The sequence below is a fragment of the Bos grunniens genome, chromosome 18 (genome assembly GCF_055505025.1).
Source record: "Bos grunniens cultivar Pamir isolate PY7600 chromosome 18, Bosgru_T2T1.0, whole genome shotgun sequence".
Taxonomy (NCBI): domain Eukaryota; kingdom Metazoa; phylum Chordata; class Mammalia; order Artiodactyla; family Bovidae; genus Bos; species Bos grunniens.
This window is the reverse complement of record NC_141182.1, coordinates 62,694,470-62,715,112: the sequence shown is the minus strand read 5'-3', so window position 1 is coordinate 62,715,112 and position 20,643 is coordinate 62,694,470. Positions and strand designations below refer to the sequence as shown.

The 20,643-nt window shown below is 54.5% G+C and overlaps 2 protein-coding genes and 1 long non-coding RNA gene across 6 annotated transcripts in view; 1 reads left to right on the top strand and 2 right to left on the bottom strand.

Moving 5' to 3' along the window:
- Window positions 1-2,235: 2,235 nt before the first annotated feature.
- SYT5 (synaptotagmin 5) lies at window positions 2,236-8,957 on the bottom strand. 2 transcript variants are annotated; one of them, XM_086354489.1, is made up of 9 exons: window positions 8,776-8,957; window positions 7,510-7,612; window positions 6,786-6,958; window positions 4,842-4,961; window positions 4,559-4,726; window positions 4,080-4,247; window positions 3,767-3,884; window positions 3,373-3,506; window positions 2,236-2,796 (listed from the first exon to the last, which is right to left on the bottom strand). In XM_086354489.1, exons 2-9 carry the CDS (start codon window positions 7,586-7,588, stop codon window positions 2,596-2,598), a joined length of 1,161 nt encoding a protein of 386 aa, XP_086210615.1. In that variant the 5' UTR covers window positions 7,589-7,612; window positions 8,776-8,957; the 3' UTR covers window positions 2,236-2,595. The 2 variants fall into 2 exon arrangements, with proteins under 2 accessions (XP_086210615.1, XP_086210616.1); XM_086354490.1 differs by having other exon boundaries at window positions 3,767-3,881.
- The window catches only part of LOC147354639 (uncharacterized), a 25,833-nt gene continuing 9,296 nt past the window's right edge, over window positions 4,107-20,643 (top strand). The window contains exon 1 of the long non-coding RNA XR_015146510.1: window positions 4,107-4,310. This is a non-coding gene — a long non-coding RNA (uncharacterized LOC147354639). The remainder of the gene's footprint in view (window positions 4,311-20,643) is intronic.
- Window positions 9,543-20,643, bottom strand: part of PTPRH (protein tyrosine phosphatase receptor type H) — a 17,340-nt gene continuing 6,239 nt past the window's right edge. Inside the window, exons 8-15 of one of the 3 annotated variants that reach the window (XR_015146506.1) lie at window positions 15,234-15,324; window positions 14,772-14,862; window positions 14,475-14,525; window positions 14,254-14,388; window positions 13,787-13,909; window positions 13,452-13,612; window positions 10,245-10,380; window positions 9,543-10,148 (exon numbers count right to left, since the gene is read on the bottom strand). Coding sequence is in view for 2 of the 3 variants with exons in the window: in XM_086354487.1 (XP_086210613.1) it covers window positions 10,023-10,148; window positions 10,245-10,380; window positions 13,452-13,612; window positions 13,787-13,909; window positions 14,254-14,388; window positions 14,475-14,551; window positions 14,772-14,862; window positions 15,234-15,324 (940 nt within the window). In the remaining variant the exon portion in view is untranslated. Of the gene's footprint in view, window positions 10,149-10,244; window positions 10,381-13,451; window positions 13,613-13,786; window positions 13,910-14,253; window positions 14,389-14,474; window positions 14,552-14,771; window positions 14,863-15,233; window positions 15,325-20,643 lie in introns of all 3 variants that reach the window. The other 2 variants (XM_086354487.1, XM_086354488.1) reach the window with 2 other exon arrangements.

The window sequence follows — 20,643 nt, the reverse complement described above, 5'->3', positions numbered from 1 at the left end:
CATTTAGACAGAACGGAACCGAATCTTCATAAACCCAAGTTAAAATGAGGTGAACTAGACCTCAAACTCGGAGAAGGCAATGGCACCCCACTCCAGTACTTTTACCTGGAAAATCCCACGGACAGAGGAGCCTGGTAGGCTGCAGTCCATGGGGTCGCTAAGAGTCGGACGCGACTGAGCGACTTCACTTTCACTCTTCACTTTCACTCTTCACTTTCATGCATTGGAGAATGAAATGGCAACCCACTCCAGTGTTCTTGCCTTGAGAATCCAAGGGACGGGGGAGCCTGGTGGGCTGCTGTCTTTGGGGTCGCACAGAGTCGGACACGACTGAAGCGACTTAGCAGCAGCAGCAGCAGACCTCAAACTGTACACTTCTGTGTCCCCATTTTCGCTCTCACCCTGGCTCTACCACACAGGACTTTTCTTACCAGGTGGAAACACAGCCAAGTGCTGGGACCAGCTAGCACTGGCCCCTGGTTGCTAAATTTTAGGGAACTTTGTGACCTGGTTGTTACACACAATCATTACTAAAAATTAGTTTTACTAAATTAATTACTAAAATTTAAATTCAGTAAAATACATTAAATAAAAGTAACCATACTCAAAATTCACCACTTCCTATTTTATTTTACTATTATCAATGGTCTCAAGGTTAGTTACAACTATTGTACCTGTAGGAAGAAAATGCTATTTTAATGCAGTCGTTTAAGACATGAAATTGGCAAACTATGACCACAGGCTATCTACTTTTGTAAATAAAGTTTTATTACAACAGGATCAGGATTAGACTAGTGCAGAGAGACCCAAGTGAAGGGTCAGATCCTGCCATTAATTTTTTAATATTTTTCCGTCTTGGATTTCTTTTTTGCACTAGTTTGGATTTTTCTTTAAAAATTGCAGTAAGGGCTTCCCTGGTGGCCCAGTGGTTGAGAATCCCCCTTGCAATTCGATGCAATGAGTTGACCTGTCTGGGAGTCCCACAAGGTCAGGGACTCAAGTGAGACACGTCTCTAGATCATCCCCACCACTCAGCTCAGGGAACAGCACCCACGGAGCGCTAGCTCTCTGCCTCCTCTCCTCACCCAGCTGCATGAATTTAGACAAGTAAGTCACCCTTTCCATGCCTCCATTTCCCTCTCTGTAAAGTGGGAATGGTAACATGAAGTCAGCAGACGAGTGGTGGACTGAATGGGGGTCTGTCTGCCTGGTGAGGACAGTCCTGGGCTCTGGGAAGGAAATGATGGCTGAGTCCCTCCGGGGTTCTAGTCCCTCAGCCCACTGGAGCCCCAGATGCTGACTTTCTCCAGCGAGGCTTACTGCCTTTCATCCTCATCACCACCACTCTCCAAAACACTTCCTCCACAGAGGAGCCAGAGACTCCTTAAAAGTAGACCAAGCATGCCACTTCCCTCTAAAACCTCCTGAGGGTCCTCACTGCAGGTACATACAATCCCAGCTCCTTAGATTTATCTCCTAGCACCTAAGTGATCTGGCTCTTGGCTGTGTCTCATTTTTTTTTGGGGGGGGGGGGCATTTTGGCCACCTTATGTGAAGAACTGACTCATTGGGAAAGACCCTGATGCTGGGAAAGATTGGAGGCGGGAGAAGAAGGGGAAGACAGAGGATGAGATGGTTGGATGGCATCACTGACTCGATGGACATAAGTTTGAGTAGCCTCCGGGAGTTGGTGATGGACAGGGACGCCTGGCATGCTGCAGTCCTTGGGGTCACAAAGAGTCGGACATGACTGAGCAACTGAACTGACTGACTGATGACACATGCCTTCTGAGATCTTAGTTCCCTGACCAGAGATTGAAACTGCACCCTAGATGATGAAAGGAAGGGGGATAAAGGGGAGGGAAACATAGGTATGAAAATCTACATAAATCATGGGCAAGGGAGCAGAAAAATTCCTGAATAACTAAGTGAATTCTCACTGACTCCTCAGAGCAAACATGCGGTAGGTATTACCATTATCACGATTTTTTCAGATGAGGAAACAAGCTTTGAGGGCTGAGTGAATGAACCGATGAAGAAGTGAATGGGAGAGTGGGTTGGTGACAGGGTGGATGGATGAAGGGGTGGTGAGTGGGTGGGTGAGTTTCTGTGTGTATTTCCAGGATGGGCAGCCCTGTCCTCGCCCTTGTGTGATCCCGCCCCTGGAGGGCCCCTCTTGGGTTCCCAGCCCCCACCCCTGTGCACCCCCATCAAGGAGATTCGGTCCAGGCCAGCAAAGTTGCTGAGTATTTATTTGGTCCCAGCAGTGGTGCAGGAATCAGACTGGGGACAGGAGTGGGTGATCCTGTGCAGGAAAGGGGCACTGGGAGCCACGGGGATAGTAGGCTGGGATCACTGATTGTCAAAGCAGAGGGCGGGACCCTGGGGTCGGGGGAGGCCAGATTGCCTCCCTTTCCCCAGGGGCCCCTGGGGCTTCTGGGTATGTGCTGTATCGGGGGAGTTGGCAAGTTATCATGATTGGCATAATGGTGGGGGAGAAGGCAGGAACGGGTAGAGTGGGGGGTGTTGGCCTTAAAGGTGGGCATGGGCGTGGCTTTGGGCAGGGGCCTGGGGTCAGGGGCTTGAGGGTGGGCATCAGGGTGCTGGCGGCGGCCTCACTCGGTCAGGGGGCCGCAGCGAGTGCCACTGGGCGATGGGCCGCCGGGGGTTGGCCAGCATGTCTGCCCAGTGCCGCAGGCCAGCCCCCCCGGCCGCTGCCCCTACAGCCACCCTCCCGATGGCCTCGTTCTTGCCCAGCTTGTCGTAGTCCAGCACAGTCAGCTCCACCTGCACCTTCTGGGTTGGGCAGGGGAGGAAGAGGAGACAGAAAGTGGGGTAACAACGCACACGGAGGGACTCAGTTATCATTGCTAAGGAGACCCCCTCCCTGAGTTCTGGGGAGCCTCCATAGGTGCCTGGGCTAAGGCTTCCTCTGGAGCTGGGAGAGGGAGGGTGTGAGGGCCCTGCTGGATGCTTACAGGAGTGCCCGGGAGTCTTCCTGCCACCAGGTTTTAAAGCAGATAAACCCTCAGGACCTCTGTTGCTCAGAGGCTCCTTAGGGTGCAGGGTCCTAATGGGGGCACATCTTCAAGACTGTTAAATGGGTGGGTGGGCCTGGCCTTAGGGTTGCGGGTCTCTTTTTCTCAGTATCCAGAACTCCTACGGGCGCTGGGCATCCCGTCTTGCTTGGGTGGGCGGGGCTTCCTGGTCCTCATGGGGGAAACTGAGACTGAGAACACAATTAGACCCCCAAGACTTGGCTCCCAGGGGCTGCTAAGGAGGCTCTCCTCCCTTAGTAACGGGGGTTTCTAAGGGCCTGGGACTCAGGGGAAAGGCTGCTCTGGCAGGGGCGGTGGGGAGGTGTGCCCTCACCTGGACCTGGTCACAGGGCACTTCAAAGCTGAAGGCCTCGTTGTAATAGGGGTTCAGAGTGTTCTTCTTGATGGTGGTTTTCTTCTTCCGCACCTTTTTGCCGCCCTGCAGCAGGTGGACCTTGACATACGGATCTGGGGGGAGGGAGGAGTAATCTTACAGCTCCCCTCACTCTGCTGAGTCCAGGAAGAATGCCCGAGGCTCTTCTTCAACATAGAGACAGCCCACGGACCCCTCAGGCCCCCCTCTCTCTGTGCCCAAATCGAATCTAAATCGTCCACGGCGGCCTGGACCTTGCTCCCCACGGTGAGACCGGGGACCCAGAAACTGCGGGAGCCTAAGTCTGCGACCCGGCTCCGCCCGACACCGCCGTCGTTTGCGGCTTCCCGCACACCTGACAGTCCCCCCACGTCCATCTTCTTCAGGTTTTTGGCCTCCAGGACGATGACGGTGAGCTTCCCGGCCGTGGGGACATAGCGGAGGGAGAAGCAGATGTCTCCTAGTTTCTCCTGCTGAGAGGGAAAGAGGAACCGGTCCCCGGAGCCCGGGATCCGCCCGCAGCCCCTCTGCGACCTTCCTTCCCGCCCCCTCGGCTCGGAATGGTACGGTCCGGAACGAGCCCCGCCCCCACCCGGACGCCTGTGCTCTGATTGGCCCGGGCCTGGGGTGGGAGGGCCCAGCCGGGGGGCGTGGCCACGAGCGCTCACCTCCTCGCGAGGCGCCGCCTGCAGCTCGCGCCAGGCCAGCACTGGCCGCCCCAAGTCCACGGAGCTCATGGGGACTCGCACCTCCCCGATGGCGTCGTTGCGGGAGAAGCGGTCGAAGTCGTACACCGCCATGACCAGGATCCGGCCCCCCAGCTCCACGTAGGGGACCTGGGTGAGGGGCGGGAGCAAAGAAAGCACAAAGTGAGGCGCAACACATCCACGTGGAAAGCGGTGAGTGTGGGCAGTGAGGGGCCAAAGGAAGAGTCGGGGGTGTCCATGGAGCCCAAATCGGACAGCCCAAGGGCCAGCGGAGCAGTCCAGGGGCCAGCACTGCTCTCGAAGGGACAGCACAGGGTCCAGTGGAATAGTCCACAGAGCTGGTGGTAGCTGCCACCAGTAAAAGCTGAAGGGACTGGGGCGCCAGTGTTCTAGACTGGGGACGGGCTGCCGGGCACGGAGCCCTGAGGCCACGAGCTCACCTTGAAGGCAAAAGTCTCCCCAAAGTGAGGGTTCAGCGTCTGCCGATGCACCCTGGTCTCGTGCCGCCTCCGTTTGTCTGGCAGCAGGTAGACCCGCACGTAGGGATCAGAGGAGCCACCTATGTCCAAGGCTGCCAGTCCCTCAGCTTGCACGATGCCCACCAGCAGCTGGACAGTGATGAGAGGACCCTAGTCTCAGCTTCCCTTCCGGAACCTCCTCCAATAAGGGACTAGAACTCCCGGCGCCCTCCGGTCCAAAGCTTCCCTCCGTCTCCACACCCACCTGACCAGTCTGGAAATCATAGTCCAGTGAGTACTGCAGTCGTCCTAGTTCATTCTTCTCAGCCACCTGCTGCCCTGGCCCCGAGGGCGTCGGCTCCAGCTCCTCCACTTCTGGCTGCACCTTAGGGAGCCAGGGGCAAGGGCAGGTGAACTCCTCGCCTGACAGTGGTGTCCTCCAGGCCCCGAAGCCAAGGGAGACAGACTCACAGAACCCTCTGGCTAAACCTGAACGTTTGCAAGCTAAGCAGAGTCGGTGTTTGACTAGTGATGTCTGCCACGGGCGGCGACGCGCCATGGCAACACACAAGGTGGTATGCTGGTCAGTGTTTGATTAGTGATGTCTGCTACCGGTAGCACACATGCGGTGACGCACAGGCAGTGTGTTTGTCATGCCTAGACTAAAAGAACAAGCGCTGACAGCGTCTCGCTGCCTACAGGATGGACGCAGATTTTAGTTCCCACGTTAACGGATGTATTGGGGTGATGGTCCAAATTGCCACGTTGATTAGTGATCTTGGACGGAAAAACATGGAGGGAAAATGGCACATCTAGCGCATGTTTGCCATTCTAAACTAGCACAACGAAGTCCGAAGACTTCTAGTCACTGATTTTCTAAATGCAATGTGAATAGTAGTAGTGGTAGTGTGGTAAAATGCCTTCACTTCAGAGATTCTGACTCAGTAAGTCTGGTGCAAGATCCAGGACTTGCATTTCATCAAGCACCCAAAGTGATTCTGATGCTGACGGGGTTTGGAGCTACCGGCTTTAGGAGAGAGGGCTGGAGACTGAACACCAGGACCCTAAAGGGCATCCCTTACTGGTGATAATTATAACAGCTATTTGTTGAAAAGGGAGGAGAGGAAACACTAGTTATGGACTACGACCTCGAGGCTCAGAGACAGTAAATTTTTCAAGGTCACAGAGCCGGTTACTCTGGGTTGGAAACCTAGGACTCTCTGGCTCCCAGGAGAGCCTCATTCCGCTCTGCATTCAGAGGTATAGTGTTCAGATACCTGGACCTGTAGCTTTCCGCGCCAATGGCCTCTTCCTACTCATGTTTGCATCAACCTCTCCGGACTGCCCTACAACCTCCTCCTTTGTCTCCTTGTCCCAGATCTGTCCTCCAGTGGGCTCCAGGGGATTCATCTTAAAGCCCATGTGATCTTGTCCCTCTCTCGCTCAAAACTTCTGTGGCTCCCAGTTCCCTTCATTACATGGGTACCACTGAGCTCTTTAGAAGCTTCACCCTCAAACACAGAATATATGCATGTGTGCTAAGTCGCTTCAATTGTGTCCGACTCTTTGTGACCCCATGGACTGTAGCCCATCAGGCTCCTCCATCCACGGGATTCTCCAGGCAAGAATACTGGAGTGGCTTGCTGTGCCCTCCTCCAGGGGATCTTCCCAACCCAGGTATCAAACCCATGTCTCTTATGTCTACTGTATTGGCAGACAGGTTCTTTAACACTGGCGCCACTGGGAAGCCTATAGCACAGTATACCTTTATGCTATATCCCAGCTATTGTGAAAACCGAGTTTGTTCTCCAAATATCCCTCAGGATCTGGACTCCAAGCCTCAGCACGTGCTCTTCCTTTGAGGTAGAATGTCATTCTCTCTGCTCTCAGTTAACTGAGTCCCTCTGGGTCTCAACACAGAAATCACCTCTGGGAAGTCTTCTCAGACCCTCCGGGCTGTCAGCTAGTTGGTTTCTCTGTGCTCCCATATGCCCCATACTGCCTCTAATGTGGCACATACTGCCCTGTGTTGTGAATGTCTGTGTGAATGTCTGACTTCCCCATCTAATTGGAGGTTCTTGTGAATGTCTGGTTCATCTCCAGGGCCCCAGATCCACTTTAGGGCTAGACACACAGGGGAGCTGCTGGGCTATTGAGAGGAGCATGGGCACAGAAACGGCCAGGGCTGAAGGACTGGGTCAGTCCACACCTTGTCTATGTAGCTCCGGCCCAGCTCCTTCACTTCCTGAAGGTGAACCTGGGCTTGGGCCTGGCTCTTCTTGCCCATCCGCCTCCGACAACGCTTCCGGTAGAGACAGAAACAGCAGCTGAAGATGAGGAGGCCTGAGACCAGCACGATGGTGGCCAGAGCCCAGGGGGGCACTGCAGAGGGCATGGAAACAGCAAACACTGAGGCCGGGAGAAGCAACCCGGTCATTCAGACCTGGACCATGTGCTAGCTGAAATCCCGGCCTTGTTTTCCCTCCAGCCATGTCCATTCCATTTTATTCCCATGTTTTCCTTCCAGCTCATCTCATATATAAAACTGAAGCCTTATGGCAGGCTGACACCATCTGGATTTTCTTGCTTATTAGTTCTACCTCCTCTTCTACCCTCATTCTAATTTTTCTGCTCAACCCCTGTGCTTTAAGAAGGTTTAACCTCTCCCCGAGTCTCCCTATGTTTAAAAGAAGGGAGAGGTGGACCTTCCAATTCACCAATCCAAGGTTCCATTCCATTCCACACCCTTGATGTGGGTCTTCATTTTTTTGCAAACCTGTTCCTTATTCATTTCATTTAGATTCCAATCCAGGATTCGTACTATGACCTCACCCGCATTTTCCAGCCCACCAGCCTGAAAACACCCGATCCGGATCCCGCCCCCGAGAATCCCTACGAGGCTTTCCCTCCACTCCGCCCCGGGTCTCGCTCACCGGGGCCGTGGCTGATGCGACTCGAGTCAGGAGGCGTGTCGGGCGATGGAGGCCCGGGTGTTGGGGGCTCCGGGAACATGACGGCGAGGTCTTATGGTTCTTCCTGCGGAGGCACCCAAACGCCTTATCTCCCACACCCACCCTATGAGTCCACTGAGCCCGCCGAACAACAAAGAACTACAACTCCCATCGGCACTCTGGGCGGGCGGCCGTGTGGGAACCGATCGACTGCCGCGAGGCATACTGGGAGTTGTAGTTTAATCCTTCCAGCTACGGAGGGCGGAGGCTAGGCGTGGGTTCCAGGAGCACGTTCCCGTCCAAAGGGATGCCCCCTTCCTTTAGGCCCCCCAGGAATCCAGTCCCGATGAGTTCTGCTCCTTTCTTGCCCTTCCCCAGGGCCCGAACCAGTCGTGGGCGAAGACGGGCGTGGGAACCGGAGCACCGGGTTGCCCAGAGCAACGGTTGGCTTGGCTCGGGCGGGGTGAAGGGAGTGGTGGTTGCCCCGGCAACGGTCTGTTGCTAAGACAACGGGCGGGGCTTACGCACACAAGCGGAGTCCCAGTGGGGCGAGCGGGTTCGGAGCCCTGTTCCGCCTGGGACCCCAGACCCTGACACCCGAGACAGGCGCAGCTGGGGAGGACTCGGCCTTGCCGGTCCGTGCTCGCGCCCGCAGCTGGATCCTCCCTGCACACCTACCCCTGAACGGGACGTGAAGACTCAGGCTGCCCTCCGTCTCCTACTCCTGCGGGGAATGTGGGCGGCGGGCGTCTGCCCTGCTGCCTTGGCTGGGCCCCCACATCGTTTTCAGCCTGTTTGTCTCGCCCGTGCGCCCCGAACTCTGTCTTCACACCTGTCCTCGTGACCGCCTGGGCCTCCATTCTTCTCCAAACCGACGCCTTCCCTATTTCTGTCCATCTCCCCACCGGCTGCCCGCCGCTCCCCGGTCTGGGTTGGCTGGCTTCTGCCTGTTGTCTGGTCCCCGTCTACCGAGGTCTTGCACCCTCTCCCCCGCCTGCGCCTCCCTTTCTTGTGGCTCTTTGTCTCCACGCCTGCGCCTCCCTTCCTTGTGGCTCTTTGTCTCCACACCTGTCTCTAAGTCCCATTCTCTCCGAATCAGGCTCCAGCCCTCCCCCTCCATCTGTTGGTCTCCCCCGGTATCCCCTCCACTACACACACACACGCGCGCGCGCGCGCGCGCGCGCGCGGCATCTCTCTACGGATGGGAATGAGGATGGAGCTTGGGGAGGGGGTCCCAGCGGCTCCTACCTGTGCGGCAGCTAGACAGGACCCTCCGGAGAGACACAGAGGAGCCGGCCCCGCCCGGACCCCGCCCCCGCACGCGGGTGACTGGCGCTGTCCCCGGTGCTGATCGCGGAGCGCTGCGGGGCGGGGGCGCGGCCGAATGGAGCCACCCCGGTGTGTGCGCGTGTGTGCCTCCGTATATGAGTGTGAGAGAGAGCCTGTATGTGTGTGTGTGTGTGTGCGCGCGCGCGCCTGCGTGTTCCGTAGGTGGAGAGGCCGCCCCGCCCCTCGTCTAGCCCCCGAGCTTGGAACCACCAGGGCGCCCACGGATATTTATCCTGGTCCCGAGGATATTCTGCCTTCTAGTCTAGCCATCCCGGCATCCAGCCCGCTTCTCTCCACCTCAGACTCCGCGGCTGCCCACAGAACCGGGCGCCAAGATACCGGGTTCTAGGACCCAGAAGACCCTCTCTGGAGGCCAGGGTATTCAGATATCTAGACAGGAGACTAAGCCTGAAATTCACCAGCAAATCGGCTTCACTCCACCCTCTAAGTTCCCCTAGGGCCAGGCCCAGAAGGCAAGCCTCCATGCTCCTAGCTGAGGGCACGGAGCCCACACTGCCCACACCCTGGGCCTTCTCGGAAAGACTCAACTGTCCAAACCTACATTTTCAGGTGCCAATTGTGAATCCCTGTAGCTATCTTCCTGGGACCTTTGCCTCAGTACCTATACATCAGGAACCCACCTCAATATTATTTCCAGACCCAGAAATCCACTGTGGGGACGGGTGTCTCTGGGGAAAATAGTGATTTAATAAATTATGGGATAAAAGAAAAAAATATGTACAGGCGGCAGGGTAAGGGGAAACCTCAGATTCTTGAAGACTGATTTGGTTTCTGGAGTAAAAGGTGGGCAGGTCTCTGCCCACCCTTGTTCCTAAGGTGGCCAGAATTCTGGAGCCTCGTTACTTTCTTTCTTCCTCAGAGTTCAGCTTGTTTCCTTGAGACCCTACCTTCTCCTCCTCCCTCAAACAAAAACCAGAGACTCCTGGACCCCATCCCTCTCCTTCTTCAAGGAACTGGAAATCCAGGATCCAGGCTCACCCCCTCTCCAGGAAGTAGGAATCTAGGCTACTGGTCCCCTCTCTTCCTTCAGGGCCCGGGAGTCTGGGACCCCAGCCCTCAGCTGTCCCAGGGGCCCAGACATCTGGGCTGAAGCAGGGGTGCAGAGTCTGTGTCTAGAAGGGCAGGGGTCTCAGCCCTCCCACAGCTTAGGCCTCTGTAGCAGCTCCATTCTCCATCAGCAGGTTCTCGTAGGTGGCCCCCTTCTGAGCCCGCACTGTGGCTGACTGTTGCAGAAACTGAAGGATGCACTGGTGCAGGAACACGTACTGGGCCTGGGAACAGAGCAGGGTGGGGGGCGCCCTCCTGAGCCTCGGGCCAGCTCTCCCTGCCCTCGCGCCCACCCAGCCCAGCCCGGAGATCCCCCTCACCTCAGTCTGCACCATCAGTGGGCGGCTCTCCCGCATCTTCTTCACGTAACCAAAGGGCCCCACGAGACCCTCACACTCCAGCTGCCGCAGCAGCACATCCAGAGCAATGAGGGTGCCTGTGCGGCCCACGCCGGCGCTAGGCAGGGACAAGGAGGCGTCAGGCCACACTGACTGGAGGGCTCCATCTTTGGAGTGCCCAGAGGTCAGGTATTTAGCAGGGCTATTCTAGAGAAGATTCTATACATGGACATCACCAGATGGTCAACACCGAAATCAGATTGATTATATTCTTTGCAGCCAAAGGTGGAGAAGCTCTATACAGTCAGCAAAAACAAGACCAGGAGCTGACTGTGGCTCAGACCATGAACTTCTTATTGCCAAATTCAGACTTAAATTGAAGAAAGTAGGGAAAACCACTAGACCATTCAGGTATGACCTAAATCAAATCCCTTATGATTATACAGTGGAAGTGAGAAATAGATTTAAGGGCCTAGATCTGATAGATAGAATGCCTGATGAACTATGGAATGAGGTTCGTGACATTGTACAGGAGACAGGGATCAAGACCATCCCCATGGAAAAGAAATGTAAAAAAGCAAAATGGCTGTCTGGGGAGGCCTTACAAATAGCTGTGAAAAGAAGAGAAGCAAAAAGCAAAGGAGAAAAGCAAAGATATAAGCATCTAAATGCAGAGTTCCAAAGAATAGCAAGAAGAGATCAGAAAGCCTTCTTCAGTGATCAGTGCAAAGAAATAGAGGAAAACAACAGAATGGGAAAGACTAGAGATCTCTTCAAGAAAATCAGAGATACCAAAGGAACATTTCATGCAAAGATAGGCTCAATAAAGGACAGAAATGGTATGGACCTAACAGAAGCAGAAGATATTAAGAAGAGGTGGCAAGAATACACAGAAGAACTGTACAAAAAAGATCTTCACGACCCAGATAATCACGATGGTGTGGTCACTGACCTAGAGCCAGACATCCTGGAATGTGAAGTCAAGTGGGCCTTAGAAAGCATCACTACAAACAAAGCTAGTGGAGGTGATGGAATTCCAGTTGAACTATTCCAAACCCTGAAAGATGATGCTGTGAAAGTGCTGCACTCAATACGCCAGCAAATTTGGAAAACTCAGCAGTGGCCACAGGACTGCAAAAGGTCAGTTTTCATTCCAATCCCAAAGAAAGGCAATGCCAAAGAATGCTCAAACTACTGCACAATTGCACTCATCTCACATGCTAGTAAAGTAATGCTCAAAATTCTCCAAGCCAGGCTCCAGCAATATGTGAACCATGAACTTCCTGATGTTCAAGCTGGTTTTAGAAAAGGCAGAGGAACCAGAGATCAAATTGCCAACATCCGCTGGATCATGGAAAAAGCAAGAGAGTTCCAGAAAAGCATCTATTTCTGCTTTATTGACTATGCCAAAGCCTTTGACTGTGTGGATCACAATAAAATGTGGAAAATTCTTCAAGAGGTGGGAATACCAGACCACCTGATCTGCCTCTTGAGAAATTTGTATGCAGGTCAGGAAGCAACAGTTAGAACTGGACATGGAACAACAGACTGGTTCCAAATAGGAAAAGGAGTTCGTCAAGGCTGTATATTGTCACCCTGTTTATTTAACTTATATGCAGAGTACATCATGAGAAACGCTGGACTGAAAGAAACACAAGCTGGAATCAAGATTGCTGGGAGAAATATCAATAACCTCAGATATGCAGATGACACCACCCTTATGGCAGAAAGTGAAGAGGAACTAAAAAGCCTCTTGATGAAAGTGAAAGTGGAGAGTGAAAATTTGGCTTAAAGCTCAACATTTAGAAAACGAAGATCATGGCATACGGTCCCATCACTTCATGGGAGATAGATGGGGAAACAGTGGAAACAGTGTCAGACTTTATTTTTCTGGGCTCCAAAATCACTGCAGATGGTGACTGCAGCCCTGAAATTAAAAGACACTTACTCCTTGGAAGGAAAGTTATGACCAACCTAGACAGCATATTCAAAAGCAGAGACATTACTTTGCCAACAAAGGTCCGTCTAGTCAAGGCTATGGTTTTTCCTGTGGTCATGTATTGATGTGAGAGTTGGACTGTGAGGAAGGCTGAGCACAGAAGAATTGATGCTTTTGAACTGTGGTGTTGGAGAAGACTCTTGAGAGTCCCTTGGACTGCAAGAAGATCCAACTGGTCCATTCTGAAGGAGATCAGCCCTGGGATTTCTTTGGAAGGAATGATGCTAAAGCTGAAACTCCAGTACTTTGGCCACCTTATGCAAAGAGTTGACTCATTGGAAAAGACTCTGATGCTGGGAGGAATTGGGGGCAAGAGGAGAAGGGGACGACAGAGGATGAGATGGCTGGATGGCATCACTGACTCGATGGACGTGAGTCTGAGTGAACTCCGGGAGTTGGTGATGGACAGGGAGGCCTGGCATGCTGCAATTCATGGGGTCGCAAAGAGTCGGACACAACTGAGTGACTGATCTGATCTGATCTGATTCTGGAGGCTACGGCATAAGTGGGGGTTGCTTAAGTAGGAAGTAGTAACTAATGACTGTTCACAGTTCTATCTGCAAGGCCCCGTCCTGGGTGCCTCGTGTCCTCTGTGCACTTCTCCCACCCCTCAGAAGTAGGAACTGTCAGTGGAGTGTGTCCGTTTTACAGACAGGGCAATGTGGCTGAGTGAGGTGAAGTCCACTGTCCCAGGACTCTCAGCTAGGAAGTGACCAGCTGAGGTTCATACAGAGCAGATGACCTCCCAAGCGAGTCATTTTTCTTTAAACATGAAACGAACCATTTTAATTTTATTATTATTATTTTGCCAAGCGGTGAGACTTGTGGGGTCTTAGCTCCCCCACCAGGGAATGAACCAGGCTCTTGGCAGTGAAAGCACTGTGTCCTAACCATTGGACAACCGGGAGTTTCCCCAAGGAGGTGTTTTAAACGTTTCTTAAGACCTCTGGCCGTTTCCTGCTCTTGTCCTTCACCCGTTCCTCCCCACCCATGCCGCCTCCTTTATTTCTTTTCCCTCCTTTCCCATCCCTTCATCTTCATCCTCGTTCGCAACCTGTACCACTACCCCTTCACCTCCTGCCTCCATCTCCTGCATGCCTTCCTGGTCTCCTCCGCCTCCTCCTCAAGTCCCCTAAGGACTCGAGGGGCCGGATTCTGAGGCGCAGGGCGGGGGTCCGGGCCCTCCTCACCTGCAGTGCACGATCGGAGGCCCGCCCCCCACCGTCTGGTCCAGCCACTGCCGGAGCATTCTCCAGAAGGCCAGCAAGGGGTCTGGGGAGTGGGGCACGCCGTGGTCTGGCCAGGTCATGTAGTGGAACTGACGCACCGGCAAAGTCTTCTGCTGTTGCACCTAGAGGCAGGGGTTCAGGGGACCTCAGTCCGGGGCCTGCTTCTGATGGGTGGGGGCACCGCTGGGGCACACGGAGGTCCCCGGTGGGAGCGATGGAAACCGCGACTTCCGGGGGAGCTCTGGGGAGGGGCCGCCGCAGGGGAGGAACTGCCAGTCGAGGGGGGCGGGGCTTACATGGCAGAGCTTCAGGTTCCGGACCGCCCAGTTCTCCGCCACCTCCTCCCCCACCAGCGTCACCTGCAGGTGCCCGTGGGTGAAGGGCTGGGCGTCCAGAGGCCAGTAATGCTCACACTTCACCTGGGAGGAGACGGGTGGGTCAGACTACAGGAGGCTGCGGAGAACCTCCCCCGGAGCACCCCCGCGTGGCTCTGGGTTTCAGCACCGGGGACGCGGCCCCGGCCCGGGAACCAAGGGGAGAGCCACCCCAGCCAGGGGGACTCCCCCCTTCCTCAGGTCTTCCAGAGCAGCCTCACCCCATAGGAGGCCCAGTGGGTGGGCTGGGGGAGGCGGGAGGGGTGGGGTCGTGCTGGGAACCCCCGAGGTTGGGTCAGGGTCCACCCCAGGACCCGTGTCTAGGGCAGGATCACAGGCTGCAGCCTGGAGGGCGCCGCCCCCCCCCCGGGGCCCGGGGCTCCCCTCACCCGGCCGGACTCCACGCAGTTGGTCAGCATGACCAGGGTGTGGCTCTGCTGCTCCCAGACCATGCGCCAGAAGTCTCCCACGGTCTGCGGCAGGGGACCCTGGGCCGCAATGAACTCCCGGGGGCTCCAGAGACCCTGGAGGGAGGCAGACCGGTCAGGGCCCCCCTGCCCCCGGCCCTTACCTTCCGAGGATCCCGAGCCCAGGCTGACCCCAGCCTTACGGGGATGAAGCTGGCGTTGATGTACTCGGAGCCCGGCTGTCCGAGGAGGGCCTGCAGGGGCACGCGGGACCAGTCGTCTAAGGGGAGATGCCGACGTTAGCGAAGCGGAGGGAGCGGGGAAAGCGGGGAAGGCGGGGACGGGCGGACACAGGGAGCTGGGAGGGGGGCGAGGGACCCCGTCGGGAGGAGCCAGGGGCTTCCCGCTCACTGGGGCAGGAACTTTTGTCTCTCGAGGGGAACAAGGGACTAGGGTGTTGACGACTTCGCAGGCGAGAACGCCGGAGACTCGAGACTCACAGGGCAGCACGTTCCTGTAGCGGTTCTTGGCGCTGTTCTCCAGGGCTGAGGCCACCGTCTGGGACTGGCCGTGGTCCTCCAGGGCCAGTTGCTGGGGGCGGAGGAAGGGGGGGGGCGGTGCATGGGCGCTGGGTTTCCTCGGCCCACCCCCACCCGGGGCCAGCCGCGTGGCGCCACCCCACTCACCCTGTGCCCCGGGGAATTCTGCAGCACCCACAGAGATAGGACGCGTGCGCCTACCGTCCCCGGGGCGCGTCTGAGACGGCTACTGGGAGGAAGGCGCCCGGGCTAGGGGCAGGCGGGAGAGGAGGGACCCGGCTACCCGACACCAGCGTGAGAGTCAAAAAGGTGGCCGATGGTGGCTGGGGATTTCTGTGAGCCACCCAGCTGGGCATGCCCGTTTCCGCTCAGCCCCGCAGGGGCGGGAGGGGCTGGTGGGCACGCGGGGCTGGCTCACCCCACCTGGTACTCCTCGGCAAAGCCATAGTTGCTGTCCCTCTGGTTTCTCCAGACGTGCTCGGCAAAGTCTTCCGCCAGGATGTCCCCTGGGAACCTGTGGGGGGAGGGCGGGGAGAAGGGTGAGTCTTTGAACTGCCTTTAACCGCACGTTCTTGGGATAAAAGGAGAGGGTTTTGCTTTGTTTTCTTTTTTTGTACCTCCCCAGGACTTCAGTTCAGTTCAGTTCAGTTCAGTCGCTCAGTCGTGTCCGACTCTCTGTGACCCCATGAATCGCAGCACGCCAGGCCTCCCTGTCCATCACCAACTCCCGGAGTTCACTCAAACTCACGTCCATCGAGTCAGTGATGCCATCCAGCCATCTCATCCTCTGTCGTCCCCTTCTCCTCCTGCCCCCAATCCCTCCCAGCATCAGAGTCTTTTCCAATGAGTCAGCTCTTCACATGAGGTGGCCAAAGTACTGGAGTTTCAGCTTTAGTACCAGTCCTTCCAATGAACACCCAGGACTGATCTCTTTTAGGATGGACTGGTTGGATCTTCTTGCAGTCCAAGGGACTCTCAAGAGTCTTCTCCAACACCACAGTTTAAAAGCATCAATTCTTCGGCACTCAGCTTTCTTCACAGTCCAACTCTCACATCCATACATGAGCACTGGAAAAACCATAGCCTTGACTAGACAAACCTTAATTGGCAAAGTAATGTCTCTGGTCTCTAGGTTGGTCATAACTTTCCTTCCAAGGAGTAAGCGTCTTTTAATTTCATGGCTGCAGTCACCATCTGCAGTGATCTTATAATTGGAAGTTTGGACCTTTTATCCTCCTTCACCCAAGTCACCCTCTGCCTCTGGCACCCACCAGTGTATTCTCTGTATCTATGAGTCTGAGGTTTAATTTAAAAAAAAAAAAATTTTTTTTTTCCCTGACGGTGCCACAAAGCTTGCAAGATCTTAGTTCCCTGACCATGGGCTGAACCCAAGCCTCTGGCAGTAAAAGCACTTGAGTCCTAATCCCTGGACCGCCAGGGAATTCCCTCAACCGTTTTTACGATTCCAGATGTAAGTGATATCATACGTTATTTGTCCTCCTCTGACTAATCTCACTTAGCATAATGCCCTAAAGGTCCATCCAGGGTGTCACAAACTGCATCATTTCATTCCTTTTTAATGGCTCAGTGATATTCCGTTGTCTGTATGGTGCATGTTCTTTGTTCACCATCCACTGATGGACAGCTAGCTTGTTACTATATCCTGGCTATGGTGGATATGCTGCTATGAGCATGGGAGGTGCAGACTTTTCAGATTAGCGACTTTGTTTCTCATTCATCAAATCTGTCCGCGGGTATACACCCAAAAGAATTGAAAGCAATGTCTCAGATATTTGTACACCCACGTTCATAGCTGCATTATTCACAGTGGCTAAAAAGTGAAAGCAAGCCGTGTCCACTGACAGGCGAATGGATCAGGAAGACGTGGTCTATGTATACAGTGGAGTATTATTCATCGTTAAGAAGGAAGGAAATTCTGACCCATAAGGCAACATGGATGAACATGAGGGCCTGATGCTGGGTGAAATGAGCCGGTCACAAGAGGACAAATACGATTCCACCTATATGAGGCAGCTAGTCATCAAACTCATACAACCAGAAAGTAGAAGGGGGTCTCCAGGGGCTGGGGAGACAGGGGAAATTGGGAGTTAGTGTTTACTGGGTGCAGAGTTTCAATTTTGCCAGGTGAAGAGAGTTCTATAGGGAATTCCTCCGGCAGTCCAGTGGTTAGGACTCCAGGCTTTCACTGCCAAGGGTGCCAGTTTGATCCCCGAATGGGGAACTAAGATCCCACAAGTCATGCAACTTGGCCTAAATAAACAAAGCCGTGTGTGTGTGTGTGTTTTAAGAGTTTTATGGATAGATGGTGGTGCCAGTTGTGCAACGATGGGAGTGGACTTAGTGCCACTGAACTGGGCACTTAAAAACAGTCTGCAGTGGTGAATTATAGCTTATCTATCTTTTTACCACGATCAGAATTTGTTTTTTGGCTATGTTGGGTCTTAGTTGTGACATGTGGTATCAAGTTCCCTGAGGAGGGATCGAAGCCAGGCCCCCTGCATTGGGAGCACAGAGTCTTAACCGCTGGACCACCACGGATGTCCCTTGGGAGTCGTTTTGACTCAGAAAGAGAGAGAGGTGTTCCTTCTGCCCTTTAGGGCCACTGCCCATCTCTAGGCCCCAATTCCCTGTGGCCCTCCCTGGTTCTTCCCTCTCCCCGTTTGTGTGTGAACATGCTACTCTCACTTTCGTACTGAAAAAAGTAACCATCTGGGGCTTCCATGGTGGCTCAGTGGTAAAGAATCCACCTGCCAACACAGGGGACACAGGTTCGATCCCTGGTGCCCGGCAACAAGAGAAGTCACCGCGATGAGAAGCCTGCGCTCTGCAACTGGAGAAAAGCCTGCAGGGCAACTAAGACCCGGCACAGACCAAAAAAAAAAAGCGTCCTTCGACCTCGAGTGGCTTCCGCTCCAGGCGTTTCTGCCTCCTCCCCTCATAGCGCAGTGCTGTCAGTACGGTCAGCCAGTCCAGACTCAGTTTTGAGTCCCTGGCTGGAGGCTCACCAGTTCAGTTCTCCTTTTTTTTTTCTTTTTCTTTTTTTTAACGTAATTGGGTTTTGGTTTATTTTTACACTTTATTCCTTTGGCTGAGCTGTGTGGCCTGCAGGAGATCCCTGACCCGGGACTGAACCTGGCCCTGGTGGTGAATCAGACGCCAAGGAGTTCCCCAGTTCTCCTTCCGGACGATCTGATTAAATTGCACACCCTCACCACCACCCCTTTGAGGATCACGAACTCTGGGCCGTCTGCTCAGATCGCCACCAGCGACCGGGAACAGCCCTCAGGGTCCACTGAGGTGATTCCAGTTGAACCTGTTTGGCGTGCATTGCTCACCTGTCCCCGTGAAAACCAGGATACAGCCTCTTCCCCAGGGATCCCCTCGCCTCCCAGCCAATGCTGGGTGTGTGATTGCGTGGCCCTGCCTGGTGTAACGTGTAACCCCTCGCTGGGATCTGTGAGTGCAGTAAACTGCCTCTGAACGGTGTCTGTCTCCAGATCCAGTGGCCCCATCATACCTACACAACAATGAGATGGCTGAAAATGTGCCATTGCCTTCAGTCTTCTCAGGCAGGCTAGTTTTCTCTGCTTCCTTCCCACCCTACACCACGGCCTGGTGTCTGCACCGCGACTCCAGGGGAACAAGGACTGTTTCAAAGTCTGATTTGCCTCCTTATCTGCAGTTCCAAAGGCCGCCTCTCAGGCCATCCTTCGAGTCAGTGCTCCGGAGCGTCCGGCGCCACTTTGGTTTTTTTCCGGATCCACCCTCTTCTGAGCACCCTCTCCTGGCTGGCACCACCACCGGCCTCTCTGGCCGCTGCTGCTCCTCCTCCTCGGTGGGCCCCTCGCCCTCCATCCATCCTAAAAGGGAGGCATTCCCGGGAGTCCATCCTTGAGTCCCCCTTTCCCACTGGACACACGCTACTCATGGGGTTTGACCACTTCTGTAGCTTCACCTCTGTCTGCGATTTCTAAATCTCCAGTCCCTACTTCTCCCCGTCCTGAGCTTCAGACCTGTTTCCCACCAGCCTCCAGTAATCTCCACCTGCAAGTCCCCAAGGATCGTCGCTGGGACATACAAACACGCACACGGAGGTTGAGGATGGCAAAACGCTCGACGTGTAGGCGGGACCAGACTTGGAATCCAGTGGGTGCAGAGATTTGTCGCAGGTGCCGTATAATGGACACAGGGTAGGGAGGGGAGAGGTCAGAGGGTGACTGGGGCGGGATGCTGGCCAGGACACATTCTACGGCGAAGGAGAAACTGGGCGTCATCGCCCCCACACCTGTATTTACTCCTCCTCAGGCACCCACCTCTGGTGGCCATCCCCTCTTTCTTTTTGTGCCCACGAGCCCCATGGACAGCAAGGCGATCAAACCAGTCCATCCTAAAGGAAACGAACCCTGAATATTCACTGGAAGCACTGATGCTGAAGCTGAAGCTCCAATACTTTGGCCACCTGATGTGAAGAACTGACTCGTTGGAAAAAGACCCTGATGCTGGGAAAGACTGAAGGCAGGAGGAGAAGGGGACAACAGAGGATAAGATGGTTGGATGGTATCACCGACTCGATGGACATGAGTTTGAGCAAACTCTTGGATATAGTGAAGGACAGGGGAGCCTGGCGTGCTGCGTTCCACAGGGTGACAGAGTCAGACTCCACTGAGCAACTGAACAACCTCCCAGCTGGCCTCCCAGCTTTCCTTAACTCCTTGCCCTGACTCTCCTCTGTTAATCCCTGGGGACTGTTCTAACATAGAAATTTAATGACGATTGACCCAGAGTGATGAAGATATTTGCACAAATGTTGTCCTGAACTGCAAGACTTTATCCAACACTTGTTCATCTTCGTCTTCACCCGCACACCCAACAAGCATTTCAAACTCAGTGTGTCCACCGCTGAGCTCCTGACACCTTCCCCCAAAACCTGCCCCCACCAGAGACATTCCGCCTCGAGTCATAGTGATTCCAGCCTTCCTGGGGCTCAGGCTAAATGCCTTGGGGTCACTCTTGAGCCCTCTCTGAGTTTCACACCAACACATCCAATCTTTAACCAGATCTGCTGTTTAAACACTCAGATGACATCTTGCATCTGATTCCCTCTAACCATTTCCTGCTCTGAGACTTAACGATGTCTGCATTATTAAACACATCTTGCTGCTTCCCTGCTTTTTGCCTTTGCTTCTTAACTGCATCACGGGTCTACTCAAAAGCTTCCAAACACTCCGATCTCCAGATATAATGCAAAGTCTTCACTCTTATCTGACCCCACCTGGTACCTCTCCAACCTCATTTCCTACCCGCCTCCCTTCACCCACACTCTGCTCAACCTCAGAGACACGCCTCATTCTCCCAACACCCCAAGAGGGCAACTGCAAGGGGGCCTCTGCCTGGAATGTCTTTTCCCAGGTGGGCACAGGGTTCTTCCCCTCATCTGCTTCAAGTCTGTCCTCAAATGGCTTTCTCTTAGTCATCTGCTTAGTGAGGCTTCTCCTGGACACCGTATTTAAAATATTCCCCTACTCTTGTTAGCCCTATCTCTCGCTTTATTTGTTTCCACGTAACCATCTTGGCCTTCATCAACTTGTTCTGCTTCCTATGTGCTCATGTGTTTGCTTTTGGTTGTGCCTCGAGGCTTGAAGGATCGTAGGTCCCCAACCAGGGGTCTAACCCGTGTGCCCTGCAGTGGAAGCCTGGAGTTCCAACCCCTGGACCAGCAGGGAAGTCCTCGTGCTGGAACATAAGCGCCACGAGGGCAGGAATCTTTGTTTCCGTCGCTGTTTCCTACAACAGTGCCTGACGCTTTACAGGG

What these genes read in the sequence shown, in the direction of transcription:
- SYT5 (XM_086354489.1), bottom strand. Translation starts at nt 7,588, where the DNA reads ATGTTCCCGGAGCCCCCAACACCCGGGCCTCCATCGCCCGACACGCCT. An exon ending in ATGATTTCCAGACTGGTCAG is followed by an intron (nt 4,727 to 4,841) that starts GTGGGTGTGGAG and finishes ATCACTGTCCAG; the next exon opens with CTGCTGGTGGGCATCGTGCA. An exon ending in GGACGTGGGGGGACTGTCAG is followed by an intron (nt 3,507 to 3,766) that starts GTGTGCGGGAAG and finishes CCCTCCCCCCAG; the next exon opens with ATCCGTATGTCAAGGTCCAC.